The sequence below is a fragment of the Oncorhynchus mykiss genome, chromosome 23, assembly GCF_013265735.2.
Source record: "Oncorhynchus mykiss isolate Arlee chromosome 23, USDA_OmykA_1.1, whole genome shotgun sequence".
In the NCBI taxonomy this organism is placed as follows: domain Eukaryota; kingdom Metazoa; phylum Chordata; class Actinopteri; order Salmoniformes; family Salmonidae; genus Oncorhynchus; species Oncorhynchus mykiss.
Window position 1 is genome coordinate 40,268,546 of NC_048587.1, and position 21,840 is coordinate 40,290,385.

At 43.2% G+C, this 21,840-nt stretch overlaps 1 protein-coding gene across 1 annotated transcript; it reads right to left on the minus strand.

Moving 5' to 3' along the window:
- Nucleotides 1-1,872: 1,872 nt before the first annotated feature.
- On the minus strand, nucleotides 1,873-21,754 carry eme1 (essential meiotic structure-specific endonuclease 1). Its single transcript, XM_036960452.1, has 9 exons — nucleotides 21,597-21,754; nucleotides 15,584-16,341; nucleotides 15,282-15,409; nucleotides 10,651-10,740; nucleotides 6,178-6,299; nucleotides 5,706-5,850; nucleotides 3,185-3,300; nucleotides 2,844-3,033; nucleotides 1,873-2,748 (listed from the first exon to the last, which is right to left on the minus strand). The coding sequence occupies exons 2-9, from the start codon at nucleotides 16,308-16,310 to the stop codon at nucleotides 2,593-2,595; spliced, it is 1,674 nt and encodes a 557-aa protein (XP_036816347.1). The 5' UTR covers nucleotides 16,311-16,341; nucleotides 21,597-21,754; the 3' UTR covers nucleotides 1,873-2,592.
- Nucleotides 21,755-21,840: the final 86 nt, after the last annotated feature.

A 21,840-nucleotide genomic window follows, 5' to 3' on the forward strand; every position in this document is an offset into this window, starting at 1 on the left:
GTATGTATGTAAGACTATAGGGTAATAGAATGATTTAGGCAAAGAGAATAATTATCTTTGAACCAACTATAGCTGTTACACTGTTGCAATAGAAAGAGAAAGATATCAGATACATACAGTGCCTTGCGAAAGTATTCGGCCCCCTTGAACTTTGCGACCTTTTGCCACATTTCAGGCTTCAAACAAAGATATAAAACTGTATTTTTTTGTGAAGAATCAACAACAAGTGGGACACAATCATGAAGTAGAACGACATTTATTGGATATTTCAAACTTTAACAAATCAAAAACTGAAAAATTGGGCGTGCAAAATTATTCAGCCCCTTTACTTTCAGTGCAGCAAACTCTCTCCAGAAGTTCAGTGAGGATCTCTGAATGATCCAATGTTGACCTAAATGACTAATGATGATAAATACAATCCACCTGTGTGTAATCAAGTCTCCGTATAAATGCACCTGCACTGTGATAGTCTCAGAGGTCCGTTAAAAGCGCAGAGAGCATCATGAAGAACAAGGAACACACCAGGCAGGTCCGAGATACTGTTGTGAAGAAGTTTAAAGCCGGATTTGGATACAAAAAGATTTCCCAAGCTTTAAACATCCCAAGGAGCACTGTGCAAGCGATAATATTGAAATGGAAGGAGTATCAGACCACTACAAATCTACCAAGACCTGGCCGTCCCTCTAAACTTTCAGCTTATACAAGGAGAAGACTGATCAGAGATGCAGCCAAGAGGCCCATGATCACTCTGGATGAACTGCAGAGATCTACAGCTGAGGTGGGAGACTCTGTCCATAGGACAACAATCAGTCGTATATTGCACAAATCTGGCCTTTATGGAAGAGTGGCAAGAAGAAAGCCATTTCTTAAAGATATCCATAAAAAGTGTCGTTTAAAGTTTGCCACAAGCCACCTGGGAGACACACCAAACATGTGGAAGAAGGTGCTCTGGTCAGATGAAACCAAAATTGAACTTTTTGGCAACAATGCAAAACGTTATGTTTGGCGTAAAAGCAACACAGCTGAACACACCATCCCCACTGTCAAACATGGTGGTGGCAGCATCATGGTTTGGGCCTGCTTTTCTTCAGCAGGGACAGGGAAGATGGTTAAAATTGATGGGAAGATGGATGGAGCCAAATACAGGACCATTCTGGAAGAAAACCTGATGGGAGTCTGCAAAAGACCTGAGACTGGGACGGAGATTTGTCTTCCAACAAGACAATGATCCAAAACATAAAGCAAAATCTACAATGGAATGGTTCAAAAATAAACATATCCAGGTGTTAGAATGGCCAAGTCAAAGTCCAGACCTGAATCCAATCGAGAATCTGTGGAAAGAACTGAAAACTGCTGTTCACAAATGCTCTCCATCCAACCTCACTGAGCTCGAGCTGTTTTGCAAGGAGGAATGGGAAAAAATTTCAGTCTCTCGATGTGCAAAACTGATAGAGACATACCCCAAGCGACTTACAACTGTAATCGCAGCAAAAGGTGGCACTACAAAGTATTAACTTAAGGGGGCTGAATAATTTTGCACGCCCAATTTTTCAGTTTTTGATTTGTTAAAAAAGTTTGAAATATCCAATAAATGTCGTTCCACTTCATGATTGTGTCCCACTTGTTGTTGATTCTTCACAAAAAAATACAGTTTTATATCTTTATGTTTGAAGCCTGAAATGTGGCAAAAGGTCGCAAAGTTGAAGGGGGCCGAATACTTTCGCAAGGCACTGTACAACTTTAAACTAGAGTAGCCTCGTGTCCTGGAGGAACACCTGACCTGAGTATTCAGAGTCACAATCTTCTGTGAACTCTCAACTCTACTCAACCAGATAAATACTCACACAACTTTCCACACTGGAGTCACTAATAAACCATGTACTGTTAATTAATATTTTTGCAAGTACAAGACGAGGAACATTTGATCTTTTCCCCTGTTCATTGTAACATTGTTGTCATTTGGAAATAAACCACAAAACACCTTTTTTTTTTTAGAAACTCTGGTTTGATTTTGAGTTATTGTGGTGCTCTTGTCTAAACTTGTGAATATACCTAATCCAAAGATAGGGAAATGTTTAGAAACAGCAAATAAAATAGCAACAGAGAAAACTCACTAGTCTTTTTAAAGTACAGGTTTCTCTAACCCACTTGTGTGCTATGTAATATAGGTGGTGTCTATTATTGACTATCTATTTTGGTCAAAATCCCATGATTGTATTAGACGCTTTAATAAAATAAAAAGTATATTACAAACCAAGGTGGATGTCATAAAACGGGACACTATCCAAATCCAAATGTCACTGTGCTCCATAGTTAACGTTCCTGAGGACCCACATATGTGTTCCAGCCCCGAACTAACATGTCTGACACAATGGATTAGCCAATCACAAAGTCCTTGATTAGTTGAATGAAGTGCGTTAGTGCTGAGCTGGAGCAAAAGCCTGCACATCATATAGGTCCCCAGAGGCAGGGCTGAAGACTAGTGATGAAGAACACAGATTTAAAACATCAGTCCAACTCCACTCTTCCACTACTGAGGTCACTGGTCAGATGCATGACATCATAAAAGGGTCAAAGCATGGAGTCCAGGGTCTACTGGGGGTCTGATGATGTCATCACCAGGCAGAGACGCTTGGAGAGCTCAGGACCAACCCGGCGAGTTGTGGAAGTCACGCCCTCCCCTCTGCGAATCAGGAGGTCCGATAGCAGTGACAGTTTCTCACGTTCTGACTTGCACCGACTGTACGCCTGCCAACGACATCACAATGCGGAGAGCAATTGTGAGATTCAGTGTGGGGAAAACACATGCTGTATGTGTATGTACGTATTATGTGTAGTTTTACCTGGTTGAGAAGCTGTGGAGAGGGGTAGGCAGCGAGGATGGCAGAGGCCATATCTTGGCTGACTCTGTTCAGCTGCTGGATCTGTCTCTTCCAGACCTGCAGCAGTCCTTTCCCAGCCTTGTCCACTTTCTGGCCTCCAGCCCACTCACTCTCCAGGTAGAACGAGAAGCCTGTCTTCTCCCTCTCTCGTCTGGAGACAGACACGCACACAAACACACAATATATGAGATGTTACTCCCTTACAACTCTGCACAGCTGTATATTGTAATGACTTACTGATTGAGTGGTTCTATATTGAAATTACACAGTTGACCATTTATCTGTCACAGCAGCTCACTCACTTGAATGGGGCCTCAGCTACTGCTTTGGTTGCCATGGCAATGTGGTCAGAGAAATCCTTCCAGGTGGACAGGAAATGCACCTGAACCCCTGTGTGTAGCTGCAGGTGTACCACAGCCTGATGGGATGGATGTTGGAGGATCAAGAGACTGTTACAGAGGTACTTTGGAAAACTGTCACACAAGTGTCCTACATGACATGAAGCATGTAGGCTTACCTTTACTCCATACAAGTGGACATGGGTGTGCAGGGGCGTCATACACCCCAAAAATCTGAGGGGGCCCAAAGTACGTGAGGATGGCTGGGGGGTGGTCCGTAGGAGTGCTAGGCCTCCCGACCGTAAGTTTGAGAATTTAGCATTTTTCAAACACCCGAAAACAGCCTTTTCCTGCAATCTAGACCCATAATGTATGTAAACAAATGTCTATTTTTCTACATATCTAAGCATACCTCGAGCTATCTGTACCCTCCTGAGGGTGGTTATTTTTTTAAAGAAACTAAATATGCTTCTCTGCATCTCTACTAAAATCTGGGTAAAATAATGAAAGTGGCAGACCGTGACTATTGGACTTAGGCCTTCAGTTGAGATTTTTTTTTCTCCAATAATTCCTATCCAAAATCATGAAAACAACCAATACAGAGCATCATTTAATGCAACCGACATAATATTGTGTAGTCGGACCATTCTAGTGCAGACTCTAGCACAGGAGAATACTTTTTTTTTGATGACAAAATCAAAACAGGCCTGAGCTGTGCTTCGGGCTGCAGCAGCGGTGTGTGTAAATCATGGGGGAACCAAGCCAGGAAAAAAAAGCCATATTACAACTTATGTTGTGATAATTGCGTTGTTAAGGCTACTCTATACCCATTTGAAATGCATTCATATGGCACCGTTATATACAGTGTACAAAACATTTGGAAAAACTTCTTAATACTTTGTTGCACCCCTTTTGCCCTCAGAACAGCATTAGGGCATGGACTCTAGAATGTATAGAAAGCGTTCCACAGGGATGCTGGCCCATGTTCACTCCACTGCTTCCCACAGTTATGTCAAGTTGGCTGGATGTCCTTTGGGAGGTGGACCATTCTTGATACACACAGGAAATTGTTGCGCATGAAAAGTCCAACAGCGGCGCAGTTCGTCACACTCAAAACATTGCACACACACAATCCATGTCTCAAGGCTTAAAAATCCTTATTTAACCTGACTCCTCCCCTTCATCTACACCAGGGGTGGGCCACCCCCCTTTTGAAGGACCTCTGATCAATACTCCCCTCCTCCCTGAACGCAACATGTAAAGTGTTGGTCCACTGTTTCATAAACTGAAATAAAAGATCCCAGAAATGTTCCATACTCACAAAAAGCTTCTCTAAAATGTTGTGCACAAATTTGTTTACATCCCTGTTAATGAGCATTTCTCCTTTGCCAAAATAATCCATCCACTTGATAGGTGTGGCAGATTAAACAGCATTATCATTACACAGGTGCACCTTGTGCTGGGGACAATAAAAGGCCACAAAAATGCAGTTGTCACACAACCCAATGCCACAGATGTTTCAAGTTTAGAGTGAGCATGCAATTGGCACCAATTGGTACACTGTCCTTCTCTCAACACATATCAAAGCTGCAAGCTAAGGTTAAACCTACACCTGGTTTCCTCTATCGTAATCACTCCTCTTTCACCCCAGCTGCCAAACTAACCCTTATTCAGATGACCATACTAAACTGGTCATCTCTGTAAACCTGAAGCAAGACCCTCTGGTTGATGCTTATTTATAAAACCCTCTTAGGCGTCACTCCCCCCTATTTGAGATACCTACTGCAACCCTCATCCTCCACATGCAACACCCGTTCTGCCAGTCACATTCTGTTAAAGGTCCCCAAAGCACACACATCCCTGGGTCGCTCCTCGTTTCAGTTCGCTGCAGCTAGCGTCTGGAACAAGCTGCAACAAACACTCAAACTGGACAGTTTTATCTCCATCTACATTCAAAGACTCCATCATGGACAATATTACTGACAAATGTAGGGTTGCTTCATGTGATGTATAGTTGTCTCTACCTTTTTGCCCTTTGTGCGGTTGTCTGTGCCTAACAATGTTTGTACCATGTTTGTGCTGCTGCCATGTTGTGTCGCTACCATGTTGTTGTCATGTTGCTACCATGCTGTGTTGCTGCCATTCTGTTGCTGTCTTAGGTATCTCTTTATGTAGTGGTGTGACGTCTCTCTTGTTGTGATGCGTGTTTTGTCCTAATTTTCTTATTTTTAATCCCAGCCCTCATCCCTACAGGAGGCTTTTTGCCTCCTGGTAGGCCTTCATTGTATATAATAATTTGTTCTTAATTGACTTGCCTAATTAAATAAAGGTTAAATAAAAATAAGTAAGTAACCTTGTCCGAGACAGATCGGCCCTTAGTTGAGTTGGTTTCAAAGACTAAAAACTTGCTCAAATAGTATTTGCAAAGACAATTCCACACACTATATTGTCAAACAATTACCAGCTGTTAATCATGACAACCCACCTCCTCTACCTCAACTCGAGACACCTTGGGCAGTGCATCACCTTCATCTTTCTTCCTCTTCTTTTTCACTGCCCCCTTTACTGCTGCTTGCTCATCCCCCAGGACCGCATCCCGGAACTTCTTCTGATTCTGGGATTTCTGGGATCTGTAGGTAAAACAATGTTTTTTGGGGCAAAATTGAGGACTTTTATGTAACACAGCTTGACGAAGTTTGATGTTTCCAAAAGAAACACTTTTCCTTCCTCCAAGTCACACTTATTTGAAATGCTAACACTTTATAATAACTTCTAGCAATAAACCATTTAATTATGAATGCTTAATTTAAAAAAATAATTGATCAAAATGCTTTATAAAACTATTAGAAATATCCCCAAGTGGACGGTGGCATAGTACCTTGTCCCTACATAATGCACTTTGTAGGCAATATGGTGCCATTTGGGACACACACCACATCCCTCTCCAGCCCCCTCACCTGAAGTATTTCTCCAGGTCTATGACCACCAGACTGGGGGTCCTGCCAGGGTTGCGAGCCTGCAGACCCAGGATCCAGGAGGTCAAAGAGGCGCTACAGTCTGCACCTCCACTCCTCTGTTCCTGGGTAACATACAGACAGGAGTGAGGGAGGTCAGAATCTAGTAACAGTGTATTGCCTAATAGTTGTAAAAGTGTCCTGGATTGATGCAATTATTATCAACAAAAGTGTTGAGACGGCAACGGTTGTTTTGTGTATTTTTTTTACGCATTTTTAGCATGAAATACTGTACATCATCAATGTGTGACTATGCCTTTTTGGTTGTTGTTATTGTTGCTCGACAACAAGGTATTTTTAAGCAATAAGGCCAGAGGGGGTGTGGATTCTGGCCAAAATACCACGGCTAAGGGCTGTTCTTAAGCACAACGCAACGTGGAGTTCCTGGATACAGCCCTTCCCTGAGGTGCCTTATTGCTATTATTAACTGGTTACCAATGTAATTAGAGCAGTAAAAATAAATTCTCATATCAGTGGTATGCGGGTCTGATATCACAGCTTTCAGACAATCAGCATTCAGGGCTCAAACCACCCAGTTTATAAAATCAGCAATATGCTACAACAAAACATGCTAATATGCTCTTCCGGGTCATTGTCATTGTCAATGGTGAGCCCATGTCAGCATTTTAGGATGTTTTGTTGTAGCCTCTGTAAGCTTTACACTCATCATTATTCATGATACATTCAAGGTTTTCCATAAATCATGGCATTATCAAGATTAATTTAGAACTGTTCAAAAACATGTTCTTCTCTTACTTTAATAGAAAATGGCACAAGACATTATTCACCATTCAATTCTGGTCGGGCAAAACATAACCCACAACAAGAAAAAAGTGCAAATGCATCCAAGGAGTTTGTAGAATTACAAGCGTGATGTAGTCATTGCATGCAAGGAATATGGGACAAAATAATCAATTTGACTACTTTCATACACTTTATTTAGTTCATTAATCTAGAGGTTCACATACTTTTTCTCACAAAGAAAGTGAATGTTGGATCAACATGCTCAATAAAGAAATTAAAAAGTATAATTGTTTTGTGCCATTTGTTTAAATCAGATACACTTCATCTATACTTAAAAAAGGAATTAAAGCAACAAAGTGTTGGTCCCATATTTCATGAGCTGAAATAAAAGATCCCAGAATTTACCATTTGCATAAAAAGATTTTCTTTCAAATGTTTGGCACAAACTTGTTTAAATCGCTGTTAGTGAACATTTGTCCTAATTCAAGATAATCCATCCACCTGACAGTTGTGGCATATCAAGACGGCATGAAAAATGGCATGATCATTACACAGGTGCACCTTGTGCTGGGGACAATAAAAGGCCACTAAAATGCCTCAAGTTGAGGGAGCGTTCAATGTCATACTGACTGCAGGAATATTCACCAAAGCTGTTGCCAGAGAATTTAATGTTAATTTCTCTACCATAAGCCACCTCTCCAACATTGTTTTAGAGAATTTGGCAGTATGTCCAACAGGCCTCACAACCGCAGACCATGTGTAACCACGCCAGCCCAGGACCTCCACATCCGGCTTCTTCACCAGTGGGATCGTCTGAGACCAGCCACCCGGACAGCTGATGAAACTGTGGGTTTGCACAACTGAATCATTTCTGCACAAACTGTCAGAAACGGTCTCAGGGAAGCTCAGTTGCGTGCTCATCGTCCTCAGCAGGGTCTTGACCTGACTGCAGTTCGGCGTCGTAACCAACTTTAGTGGGCAAATCCCGGTTTCAACTGTACCGGGAAGATGGCAGACAGTGTGTATGGCGTTGTGTGGTTGAGCGGTTTGCTGATGTCAACATTGTGAACAGTGTCCCATGTTGGTGGTGGGGTTATGATTTGGGCAGACATATGCTACGGACAACGAACACAATTGCATTTAATCAATGGCAATTTATTTGCACAGAGATACCGCGACGAGATCCCGAGGCCCATTTTGTTGTGCCAATTATCCGCCCCCATCACCTCATGTTTCAGTATGATAATGCACGGCAGTATGTCGCAAGGATCCGTACACAATTCCTGGAAACTGAAAATGTCCCAGTTCTTCCATGGCCTGCATTCTCACCATTGAGCAAGTTTGGATGCTCTGGATCCATGTAGACAATGGCATGTTCCAGTTCCTGCCAATATCCAGCAACTTAGCACAGCCATGGAAGCGGAGTGGGACAACATTCCACGAGCCACTATCAACAGACTGATCAACTGTATGCAAAGGAGATATGTCGCCCCAATCCTTTTTTTTAAGTGTCGGTCACCAACAGGTGTATTCACAGTCATGTGAAATCCATAGATTAGGGTCTAATGAATTTAATTCAATTGACTGATTTCCTTATATGAACTGTAACTCAGTAAAATCATTGAAATTGTTGCATTTATATTTTTGTTCAGTGTATTAGTACATTTTAGGTCAAATGTAGGCAGAACTAAAGAAAATGCTGAAGTTTTCAAACTTTCTCTAAGCACTATATGCATATAATGGTATGTACATACATTGTGGACAGTATATTAATAGAAAAGGTGTGTACAGCTGTAGTTATATAGGATGAGCTTTGACTAGAATACAGTATATACAGATGAAGTGGGTAAAAAACAGTATGTAAACATTATTAAAGTGACCTGTGTTCAATGACTATGTAACAATTTGTAAAGTCAAAACAATTTCAATGTTTGAGGGAAAAAATGCATTCATCTTTAGATCAGAGTTGTAGTTGTACTGAATAACACAGTGCCTTCAGAAAGTATTCATACCCTTTTACTTATTCCACATTGTGTTGTGTTACAGCCTGAATTCAAAATTGAATAAATGATATTTTCTCACCCATCTACACACAATACCCCACAATGACAAAGTGAAAACATGTTTTAATTGAACATGAAATACTGAAATCTAATTTACATACAGTACCAGTCAAAAGTTTGGACACACCTACTCATTCAAGGGTTTACCATTTTCTACACTAACGTTCAAAAGTTTGGGGTCACTAAGAAATTCTTGTTTTTGAAAGAAAATAAAAAAAATTGTCCATTAAAATAACATCAAATTGATCAGAAATACAGAAATGACTATTGGAAATGGCCGATTTTTAGGCGTACAGAGGCCCATTACCAGCAACCGTCGCTCCTGTGCTCCAATGGCACGTTGTGTTAGCTAGTCCAAGTTTATCATTTTAAAAGGCTAATTGAACATTAGAAAACCCTTTTGCAATGATGTTAGCACAGCTGAAAACTGTTGTTCTGATTAAAGAAGCAATAAAACTGGCCTTCTTCAGACTAGTTGAGTATCTGGAGCATCAGCATTTGTGGGTTCAATTACAGGCTCAAAATGGCCAGAAACGTGGCCTCCCGGGTGGCGCAGTCGTCTAAGGCGATGCAGTGCTAGCTGTGCGTGAGATTCTGGGTTTGAGCCCAGGCTCTGTCGCAGCCGGGAGGCCCATGGGGTGGCGCACAATTGGCCCAGCCTCGTCTGGGTTGGGGGTTTGGCCGACAGGAATATCCTTGTCCCATCCCGCACTAGTGACTCCTGTGGCGGGTCGGGCGCAGTGCACGCTGACCAGGTTGCCAGGTGTTTCCTCCGACCCATTGGTGCGGCTAGCTGTGCATTGTGTCAAGAAGCAGTGCGGCTTGTGTTTCGGAGGACGCATGTCTCTCGACCTTCGCCTCTCGAGTCCGTACCAGAGTTGCAGCGATGAGACAAGACTAACTACTACCAATTGGATAACACGAAATTGGGGAGAAAAAAAAAAGGGTACAAAAAAATAAAATGGCCAGAAACAAAGACCTTTCTTCTGAAACTCGTCAGTCTTATTCTGAGAGAAATTGCCAAGAAACTGAAGATCTTGTACAACGGTATGTACTCCCTTCACAGAACAGCGCAAACTGGTGCTCTTTCAATGACAGACTGACCATGTGAATCCAGGTGAAAGATATGATCCCTTATTGATGTCACCTGTTAAATCCACTTCAATCAGTGTAGCTGAGGGAGAGGAGACAGGTTAAACATTTTAAAAATTAACCTTGAGACCATTGAGACATGGATTGTGTAAGTGTGCCATTCAGAGGGTGAATGGGCAAGAAAATAGTTTTGAGTGTGCCAAGAACTGCAATGCTGCTGAGTTTCACACAAACAGTTTCCTGTAGGACAGCCAGCCAACTTGACTACTGTGGGAAGCATTGGAGTCAACATGGGCCAGCATCCCTGTGGAACGATTGACACCTTGTAAAGTCCATGCCCCGATGAATTAAGGCTGTTCTGAGGGCAAAGGGGGGTGCAACTCAATGTTAGTAAGGTGTTCCTAATGTTTTGTACACTCTGTACACCCCTCCCCAACTAGCACATTCAAGCTAGTCAGCAGAAACAGGAAGTGGGATGAAACCATAGCCATGCCCAACCCAGAGAGGTGTCACTCACCTGAGTGTAGCTGTGGATCAGGTTGATGAAGTCATCAACAGGTACTTGCATCACTGTGTGGGCCTCCGGGATACACAACACCTCACCTGTCTGAGAAGCAACAGAGATTAAGGGCTTTGATTTGCTTGTTCGACATAGATCAACCACTGCAGTCAGCGACTGCCAAATGACTGATCTACAAATCACCTGGCATAATGAATAACTACTCGTTATTATTTGTACATCAGTCAATCAGTAAAAATGTACCCATAATGCATCACGGATTCAACACGACTACAAAAAGCTATGGGTTGAGTGTAGGGGTGTGAACGTTTAAAAGAGATTGGGATACATAACGTGAAGAAAAATCCCTAACCAAAAAACATCCCCCCACATAATTAAAATCCCAGTGCAGTTATCACAAAACATTATTTTCCGTGTTATAGCCTGACTAGACGATAGGCAATAAAGGCCTGGGGAAAGTTGTGTAATTTAAATGAAACCAGGGAGGAAAGGGCAAACTTTAGGCTACTTTGGTAAATTTGCAAGGCATTCAAGACAAACGTTGCAAGATTCAGATTACCAGGACATATGCACATCAGTTCTTTGTGCCTGCCCCCTCATTTCTCTCCCTCCCTCCCTCACCATGGCTCGCCTGGGGCATATTCAGTATTCTGTTGCAAACGTTTCAGAATGGAAGCAAACTGAGCAAAACCGGGAGGGACCTACCTGAATTTGTCCAATAGAAACTCTCGTTTAAGTTGCAAACTGTTTGAACTAATGATTACAACCCTGCTCTTTTGCTTCCCTAATAATGCGAGTGTGTGTTCAGTTATCAGTCTGTTGCGTGTAGAATATCCTTGCCTATTCATTGACGATAGACTCTGCTTTTTACTGAAGTTGCAAGACATGGCAAGCCAAGAAATTGCAAGATACAGCATTCCATTTCCATAGATAGGCCTAGTGCACGAACTGCCTATACTGTGCCCCACCCCTCTCTCTCCGTCCCTCGGTAGATCGCTATAAAAGATGCAAGAGTGTTGATGTTCTCAGAAGTACAGCAAATAAATTAAATCAAATTTTATTTGTCACATACACATGGTTAGCAGATGTTAATGCGAGTGTAGCGAAATGCTTGTGCTTCTAGTTCCGACAATGCAGTAATAACCAACAAGTAATCTAACTAACAATTCCAAAACTACTGTCTTATACACACAAGTGTAGGGGGATAAAGAATATGTACATAAAGATATATGAATGAGTGATGGTACAGAGCGGCATAGGCAAGATACAGTAGATGGTATCGAGTACAGTATATACATATGAGATGAGTATGTAAACAAAGTGGCATAGTTAGTGGCTAGTGATACATGTATTACATAAAGATGCAGTAGATGATATAGAGTACAGTATATACGTATACATATGAGATGAATAATGTAGGGTATGTAAACATTATATTAGGTAGCATTGTTTAAAGTGGCTAGTGATATATTTTACATCATTTCCCATCAATTCCCATTATTAAAGTGGCTGGAGTTGAGTCAGTGTGTTGGCAGCAGCCACTCAATGTTAGTGGGGGCTGTTTAACAGTCTGATGGCCTTGAGATAGAAGCTGTTTTTCAGTCACTCGGTCCCAGCTTTGATGCACCTGTACTGACCTCGCCTTCTGGATGATAGCGGGGTGAACAGGCAGTGGCTCGGGTGGTTGTTGCCCTTGATGATCTTTATGGCCTTCCTGTAACATCGGGTGGTGTAGGTGTCCTGGAGGACAGGTAGTTTGCCCCCGGTGATGCGTTGTGCAGACCTCACTACCCTCTGGAGAGCCTTACGGTTGTGGGCGGAGCAGTTGCCGTACCAGGTGGTGATACAGCCCGCCAGGATGCTCTCGATTGTGCATCTGTAGAAGTTTGTGAGTGCTTTTGGTGACAAGCCAAATTTCTTCAGCCTCCTGAGGTTGAAGAGGCGCTGCTGCGCCTTCTTCACGATGCTGTCTGTGTGGGTGGACCAATTCAGTTTGTCTGTGATGTGTATGCCGAGGATCTTAAAACTTGCTACCCTCTCCACTACTGTTCCATCGATGTGGATAGGGAGGTGTTCCCTCTGCTGTTTCCTGAAGTCCACAATCATCTCCTTAGTTTTGTTGACGTTGAGTGTGAGGTTATTTTCCTGACACCACACTCCGAGGGCCCTCACCTCCTCCCTGTAGGCCGTCTCGTCGTTGTTGGTAATCAAGCCTACCACTGTTGTGTCGTCCGCAAACTTGATGATTGAGTTGGAGGCGTGCGTGGCCACGCAGTCGTGGGTGAACAGGGAGTACAGGAGAGGGCTCAGAACGCACCCTTGTGGGGCCCCAGTGTTGAGGATCAGCGGGGTGGAGATGTTGTTGCCTACCCTCACCACCTGGGGGCGGCCCGTCAGGAAGTCCAGTACCCAGTTGCACAGGGCGGGGGTCGAGACCCAGGGTCTCGAGCTTGATGACGAGCTTGGAGGGTACTATGGTGTTAAATGCCGAGCTGTAGTCGATGAACAGCATTCTCACATAGGTATTCCTCTTGTCCAGTTAGGGCAGTGTGGTTGAGATAGGCCGCATGTTTTGGTTGCAGGCCGTGTCAGTGGCACTGTATTGTCCTCAAAGCAGGCAAAAAAGTTATTTAGTCTGCCTGGGCGCAAGACATCCTGGTCCGTGACGGGGCTGGTTTTCTTTTTGTAATCCATGATTGACTGTAGACCCTGCCACATACCTCTTGTGTCTGAGCCGTTGAATTGAGATTCTACTTTGTCTCTATACTGACGCTTAGCTTGTTTGATTGCCTTGCGGAGGGAATAGCTACACTGTTTGTATTCGGTCATGTTACCAGACACCTTGCCCTGATTAAAAGCAGTGGTTCGGGCTTTCAGTTTCACGCGAATGCTGCCATCAATCCACGGTTTCTGGTTTGGGAATGTTTTAATCGTTGCTATGGGAACGACATCTTCAACGCACGTTCTAATGAACTCGCACACCGAATCAGCGTATTCGTCAATGTTGTCTGACGCAATATAAAACATATCCCAGTCCACGTGATGGAAGCAGTCTTGGAGTGTGGAATCAGATTGGTCGGACCAGCGTTGAACAGACCTCAGCGTGGGAGCTTCTTGTTTTAGTTTCTGTCTGTAGGCAGGGATCAACAAAATGGAGTCGTGGTCAGCTTTTCCCGAAAGGAGGGCAGGGCAGGGCCTTATATGCGTCACGGAAGTTAGAATAGCAGTGATCCAAGCTTTTGCCAGCCCTGGTTGCGCAATCGATATGCTGATACAATTTAGGGAGTCTTGTTTTCAGATTAGCCTTGTTAAAATCCCCAGCTACAATGAATGCAGCCTCAGGATGTATGGATTCCAGTTTGCAAAGAGTCAAATAAAGTTCGTTCAGAGCCATCGATGTGTCTGCTTGGGGGGGAATATATACGGCTGTGATTATAATCGAAGAGAATTCCCTTGGTAGATAATGCGGTCGACATTTGATTGTGAGGAATTCTAAATCAGGTGAACAGAAGGACTTGAGTTCCTGTATGCTTTTGTGACCACACCACGTCTCGTTAGCCATAAGGCCCCTCTTCTTACCAGAAAGATGTTTGTTTCTGTCGGCGCGATGCGTGGAGAAACTAGCTGGCTGCACCGACTCCGATAGCGTCTCTCCAGTGAGCCATGTTTCCGTGAAGCAAAGAACGTTACAGTCTCTGATGTCCCTCTGGAATGCTACCCTTGCTCGGATTTCATCAACCTTGTTGTCAAGAGACTGGACATTGGCGAGAAGTATACTGGGGAGTGGTGCACGATGTGCCCGTCTCCGGAGTCTGACCAGAAGACCGCTTCGTTTCCCTCTTTTACGAAGTCGTTTTTTTGGGTCGCCGGCTGGGATCCATTCCATTGTCCTGGGTGAAAGGCAGAACACAGGATCCGCTTCGCGAAAGTCATATTCTTGGTCGTACTGATGGTGAGTTGACGCTGCTCTTATATTCAGTAGTTCTTCTCGACTGTATGTAATGAAACCTAAGATGACCTGGGGTACTAATGTAAGAAATAACACGTAAAAAACCAAAAAACTGCATAGTTTCCTAGGAACGCGAAGCGAGGCGGCCATCTCTGTCGGCGCCGGAATAGTCTCCTCTGCTCCAAAAATATTGAATCTTAGGAGTCTATTTGTAGCGGAATCGAATCTTGACACCCAGAAATGGGAGTCGAAACCGAGAGTCAACAATCAAGGAGTCGAGGAATCAATTATTTTGGAGAGCGACGCTCCACCACTACGTCATCGTCATTAATCGTTGGAAAAATAGCAGAGAAAGGCAACAGACAGCAGCTAAGTCCTGTATGGAAAATGAGAAGGTGGAATTAAGGTACAGTAATGATAGTACATGTACTATGTTTACCCATCTGAAAGGGATGCACCATGAGACCCAAACAGTTTTTGGCAGCATTGTGAATTCACATGTAAAATGGCAGTTTAAACATTAAGAAACAGTTTTGATTTGTCACATCCCTAGTTGCGTTGCATGATTAAGATGAAGATGAACACACACTTGTGCTTGGTTAATACAGAATGGATAAGCATGGCAAGAGGAGAAGCGATAGAGGTGTGTGTGTGTGTGTGTGTGTGATGCTCCAGTCACCTGAGTGCTAGGTGTTCTCCTGACCCAGTTGACGCTGCGAGGGAGGGGCTGTTTCTCTATGGCACAGCTGCAGCCCATGGCCTGGAGTGACGTCAGCAAAGGGCCCCCACCTTCCAACTGCAACAGAGCTACACACACACACGCGCACATATGTTGGAAAATGGGAACTACAAAATCCTCTGTGTAGCCCTTACTTACACCTATTCAATGCTTTTAAATCCATGCGGGTGAGACTGAGCAAGTGCACACTCTGGGAAAAAGGTAGGGAATCGAAACACAGCCCCTGCCTCTCTTCAACACACCTGGATCCACAGACACCACCATGTGTTTGATGCACTCCTCTGGTCGCAGTGCTTTCACAGCCTCTGCCAGGGCCGCCTTCTCTGCCTTCTGCCTCTCCTGCTGCAGCATCCGCGCCTCCTTGTCCCCCTGTTGCCTCTCCCTGGCCTCCCTCCTCAGCACCTCCCTGGACCCCTGGATCTCCTCACCAGTCATCTTGGAGGGCTTCCTCTTGGCAGGGGAGATGGTGCTCCTAGCCCAGGAGGATGGCTTTGGCGGGGGCCACAGCTGAGGGAGAGCTGCCTCCTCTGGGTCATCCCAGTCTGGTCCTCCACTTTTCTCCTTCCTACGATGACTGTTTAGGGTCTCATATGAGGTGAATAGAGGTTCGGACTCTGAGTGACCATTCGGTGCCAACAGGCCTAAACCACCAGGAAGGTCAGGTGAGGAGTGATGGTTGTCCTGTCCATTACTGAGTGTGGAGGATGCAGGCTCCAAACCCTCCTGTCTCTGTTTGAGTCTCAGCGCCAGGGGGATATAGGGAACATCCTCTTCCTCATCATCACTACTGATCATCATAACATCAGCCAACCCTATGGGGAGGTCTGTATGAGAGCTGTCCAGGACCACCAGGTCTGGTTGGTCTGTGTGGATCTGGGAGGCTTGGCTCAGGCTACATCTGGGCTGGAGGAAGTCATACACAGGGAGATCCTCGTCCAGGTCACTGGTGGAGTCACTGTAGCTGCCCATGGTGGGTCCAGCCTCAGACAGTCGAGACGGACTGCGGATGGACAAAGCAGGTTAAAAATCAGAACCATGGTGTTATGTTGACAGGCGCCATTGGATTCTGTATGGTTGGCACTATTAATTATGTTCCATCCAGAATGATAACATACATATTTATTGTACAATCTATTGGAGTAGGCCTAAATAGGCTAAAGAGTATCCAAATTGGCCTTCCTCTCTGGCCATACTAGCCTTGAGAGACCGCTAGTGAGTGCTGTTCTTCTGACGTTGTAGTTCCGCTCTAGGTCATCTTCAACCTAGGTTCCGCTTAGGGTACAATGTCAGGAAGAACAGCGCTCAATGGATAGAGGAGGTGCAACCAAGAAGAGTAGTAATATGTTCAGATTCTGCATCAGTTTTGTGTAGTCTAAGATCAGGGAAGTCAGAACGTGAGGATTTATGGATAGAAATGATGTTGTTAGGGTTACAAAAAAATGGGATAGAGATTCAATTTTGTTGGATCCCTGCTCAAACAGGAGTCAAAGTAAATTATTTAGTATATATACAGGTGCAATTAGGGAGAGGAGAGGTTAAAAACATGAATCCAAAAGTTTAGGTTAGATTGCTGGCAGAGGAAAATATAGTAAAAGGAAATCTGTACAAGAAATTGGGTCTTGTAATGGGAACCGTAGAGATTAAGTAATGTCAACAACAAAAAATGCTTGGTTTAAAACAACCCAATTTGGATAAATATTGGACAGAACACACATTGGATTATTTTGAACCAGCCATCTGGGTAACCTAGTTTGCTTGTTGGGTTATTGATGCTGGGCTATTGAGCAATGACTCACCGGGTCAGATCAGAAGACTGGTGGCGTGGCTTTCGTGTTGGCCACCCGGGAGAGTAAATGTCATTCCAGTTCTCTGGTCATCTGTTCTGTTCTGTTCTGTTGTTTTTCGTATTTTTTTTTTTTAGAGTAAGTGTAGGATGAGATTAAGGCATATGGGATTGAATTATTTGAACTTGGTAGGGAAGCATGTTACTGGAATGTGTGATGGGTGTATGGTGAAAGAAACAGATGAACATGTATTTTATTGTCAATTGTATGGGGGAGTTTGACAGGGTCAGAGGTTGGATGGGGCTGGGGTGGTATTTTGGGTGGTGGTGGCGGAGGAAGGGGGGTAGTGAGGTTTGTAGGGGATATAGATTAATAGGAAGGCCGTGACTGGCCTCACACTCCAGTGGCTTCAAAGCCTCTCACTGGCCAATACAAAGCATCAGCAATCCAGGTTTTACATCAGGGTTCCCCAAATGGTGGCCCGCAAGCGGTTTTATTTGGCCTTCCAACTTTTCTGAGCAATAATTATTTTTTTAAGACTAAAAACACCAGGAAATCAGCTCCGAGTGATTTTAAATTTTGGAAATACAGTGGGGCAAAAAAGTATTTAGTCAGACACCAATTGTGCAAGTTCTCCCACTTAAAAAGATGAGGCCTGTAATTTTCATCATAGGTACACTTCAACTATGACAGACAAAATGAGAAAAGAAATCCAGAAAATCACATTGTAGGATTTTTAATGAATGTATTTGCAAATTATGGTGGAAAATAAGTATTTGGTCAATAACAAAAGTTTCTCAATACTTTGTTATATACTCTTTGTTGGCAATGACAGAGGTCAAACGTTTTCTGTAAGTCTTCACAAGGTTCAAGGTATTTTGGCCCATTCCTCCATGCAGATCTCCTCTAGAGCAATGATGTTTTGGGGCTGTTGCTGGGCAACACGGACTTTCAACTCCCTCCAAAGATTTTCTATGGGGTTGAGATCTGGAGACTGGCTAGGCCACTCCAGGACCTTGAAATGCTTTTTACGAAGCCACTCCTTCGTTACCCGGGCAGTGTGTTTGGGATCATTGTCATGCTGAAAGACCAAGCCACGTTTCATCTTCAATGCCCTTGCTGATGGAAGGAGGTTTTCACTCAAAATCTCACGATACATGGCCCCATTCATTCTTTCCTTTACACGGATCAGTCCCAAAGTATGATGTTTCCACCCCCATGCTTCACAGTAGGTATGGGGTTCTTTGGATGCAACTCAGCATTCTTTGTCCTCCAAACACGACGAGTTGAGTTTACCAAAAAGTTGTATTTTGGTTTCATCTGACATTCTCCCAATCTCCTTCTGGATCATCCAAATGCTTTCTAGCAAATTTCAGACGGGCCTGGACATGTACTGGCTTAAGCATGGGGACACATCTGGCACTGCAGGATTTGAGTCCCTGGCGGCGTAGTGTGTTACTGATGGTAGGCTTTGTTACTTTGCTCCCAGACCTTTGCAGGTCATTCACCAGGTCCCCCCGTGTGGTTCTGGGATTTTTGCTCACCGTTCTTGTGATCAATTTGACCCCACGGGGTGAGATCTTGCGCGGAGCCCCAGATCGAGGGAGATTATCAGTGGTCTTGTATGTCTTCCATTTCCTAATAATTGCTCCCACAGTTGATTTCTTCAAACCAAGCTGCTTACCTATTGCAGATTCAGTCTTCCCAGCCTGGTGCAGGTCTACAATTTTGTTTCTGGTGTCCTTTGACAGCTCTTTGGTCTTGGCCATAGTGGAGTTTGGAGTGTGACTGTTAGAGATTTATACTGATAACAAGTTCAAACAGGTGCCATTAATACAGGTAACGAGTGGAGGACAGAGGAGCCTCTTAAAGAAGAAGTCACAGGTCTGTGAGAGTCAGAAATCTTGCTTGTTTGTAGGTGAACAATGTGCTATGTAAGAAAGCTAACGTTTCATTTCCTTGCTCAGAACATGAGAACATATGAAAGCTGGTGGTTCCTTTTAACATGGGTCTTCAATATTCCCAGGTAAGAAGTTTTAGGTTGTAGTTATTATAGGAATTATAGGACTATTTCCCTCTATACCATTTGTATTTCCTTAACCTTAACCTTCATTAACCTAACTATTGGATGTTCTTATAGGCACTTTAGTATTGCCAGTGTAACAGTATAGCTTCCGTCCCTCTAGTTAGCACACGCTAACTAGCTAGCCATTTCACTTCGGTTAGACCAGCCTCATCTCGGGAGTTGATAGGCTTGAAGTCATAAACAGCGCAATGCTTGACGCACAACGAAGAGCTGCTGGCAAAACGCACGAAAGTGCTGTTTGAATGAATGTTTACTCGTCTGCTTCTGCCTACCATCGCTCAGTGAGATACTTAGATGCTTGTATGCTCAGTCAGATTATATGCAACGCAGGACACGCTAGATAATATCTAGTAATATCATCAACCATGTGTAGTTAACTAGTGATTATGATTGTTTTTTATAAGATAAGTTTAATGCTAGCTAGTAACTTACCTTGGCTTACTGCATTCGCATAACAGGCAGTCTCCTTGTGGAGTGCAACGAGAGAGAGGCAGGTCGTTATTGCTTTGGACAAGTTGACTGTAAGGTTGCAAGATTGGATCCCCCGAGCTGACAAGGTGAAAATCTGTCATTCTGCCCCTGAACAAGGCAGTTAACCCACCGTTCCTAGGCATTCATTGAAAATAAGAATGTGTTCTTAACTGACTTGCCTAGTTAAATAAAAGGTATTAAAAAAATCAATTTAAAAAATAAATAAAAAATAAAAACAAATCGGTGCCCAAAAATACTGATTACCGATTGTCATGAAAACTTGAAATCTGCCCTAATTAACCAGCCATTCCGATTAATCGGTCGACCTCATATATATATATTTTTTTTCTTCATCCCAGCCCCCGTCCCCACAGGAGGCCTTTTGGTAGGCCATCATTCTAAATAAGAATTTATTCTTAACTGACTTGCCCAGTTAAATAAAAATAATAGAACACTAGTCACTTTAATAATGTTAACATATTTTGCATTACTCATCTCACATGTATATACCGTATTCTATCCTACTGTATCTAAGTCTATGCCCCTCTGACATTGCTCGCCCAATATTTATATATTTTTAATTCCATTCCTTTAGATTTGTGTGTATTGTTGTGCAATTGTTAGATATTACTGTTAGATATTGCTGTACTGTTAGAGCTAGAAACACAAGTATTTCGCCTACCCGCAATAACATCTGCTAAACACGTGTATGTGACAAATATAATTTGATTTAAATACCGTCACACCATCATAAAATAAAATAGTGATATGATATTTTGACCAGCACTAGTCCAAAAACCCTAACACAGTTGTGAAGAGGGCACAACAATGCCTCTTCCCCCTCAGGAGGCTGAAAAGATTTGGCATGGGCCCTCAGATCCTCAAAAAGATCTTCAACTGCACCATTGAGAGCATCTTGACTGGCTCCATCACCGCTTGGTATGACAACTGCTTGGCACCCGACCCCAGGGCACTACAGAGGGTAGAGCAGGGATGGGCAACTCCAGTCCTCAGGGGCCTAATTGGTGTCACATTTTTGTCCCGGACCCCGTTAACACACCTGACTCCAATAATCAACTAATCATGAGTTTCAGTTTAGAATACCAGGCGCTGTCAAAGGTCGGTCCTAACAATTGTTGTCAACGACACCAGCCACGGACTGTTCTCTCTACTACCGCACAGATCACCAAGTCTGGAACCTGAATAACATCTACCCCCAAGCCATAAGACTGCTAAATAGTTAGCTGCACTGACCCATTTTTTGCATTAACTGACTCCTCACATACGCTGCTGCTACTGTTTACTATCTGGTTTATTGACATAATTGGTCGGAACACATCAAACGAAAGACTAGTTTCTCAGTGACTCGTTCAATTTAATCATGACTCGAGTCAGTAAAGAGTCGTTCAAAAATAACGACTCGTTTGCGTACTACATATCACTACTGCTCAATGTGCCTGCTAGCTACTACTTGCTAGCTTCATTGACAAACACAGAGTTGGAACTGAGCTAGAAAGTGATTTTGGGCACTGATAAACCGCGTGTAAGTTAGCTGGTGCTTTATTTACGATAGTTTGACAGCTTGCAGAAGATTAAGTTGTAGACATGTTCTCAGAAATCAGTCCTGAGCGCGCAGCCCGACTCGATAGACTATGCAGTACACTTACTACTTGTTAATGCACATGTTTTTACTTGAAATACTGCAAACACTAAAGCTACAGTTAACGTGTATGTAATTATCGTAACAGTAACATTCGAGGCATATGGGTTGGGTTAATGTCATACTATTACATTTAGCTAGCTACATTAGCTAGTAAATGTTCTCGAGGCGTGTTGGCTAGCTAACGTTTAGCTACCAATACAACGTTAATATCTAAAGTCTGTCAAATTAATTGAACATAATTATCTACTCACGTTCTTGTAGAAGGGGTTCAATATTTTATTTTCAGGACAAAAAATAATTTCTTTAACTTTCGAGCCTTTTTGTAACTGGATTTTCATAATTTTGGATTCCGCGGGTTTAGTGGACGAACTAGTTACCACAGCCACAATTATGGTTAAACCCCGCCTATTTCTACAATTTCTCTTTTTAACAATTTTATTTTAAACCAAACCTTAACCACACTGGCAACCTTATGCCAAAACTTAATCTTCAATT

Coding starts and splice junctions, on each gene's coding strand:
- eme1 (XM_036960452.1), bottom strand. CDS start 16,310: ATGGGCAGCTACAGTGACTCCACCAGTGACCTGGACGAGGATCTCCCT. Junction 15,410..15,583: donor GGTGGTGTCTGTGGATCCAG/GTGTGTTGAAGA, acceptor GTGTGTGTGTAG/CTCTGTTGCAGTTGGAAGGT. Junction 6,300..10,650: donor TGATCCACAGCTACACTCAG/GTGAGTGACACC, acceptor TATGTTACCCAG/GAACAGAGGAGTGGAGGTGC.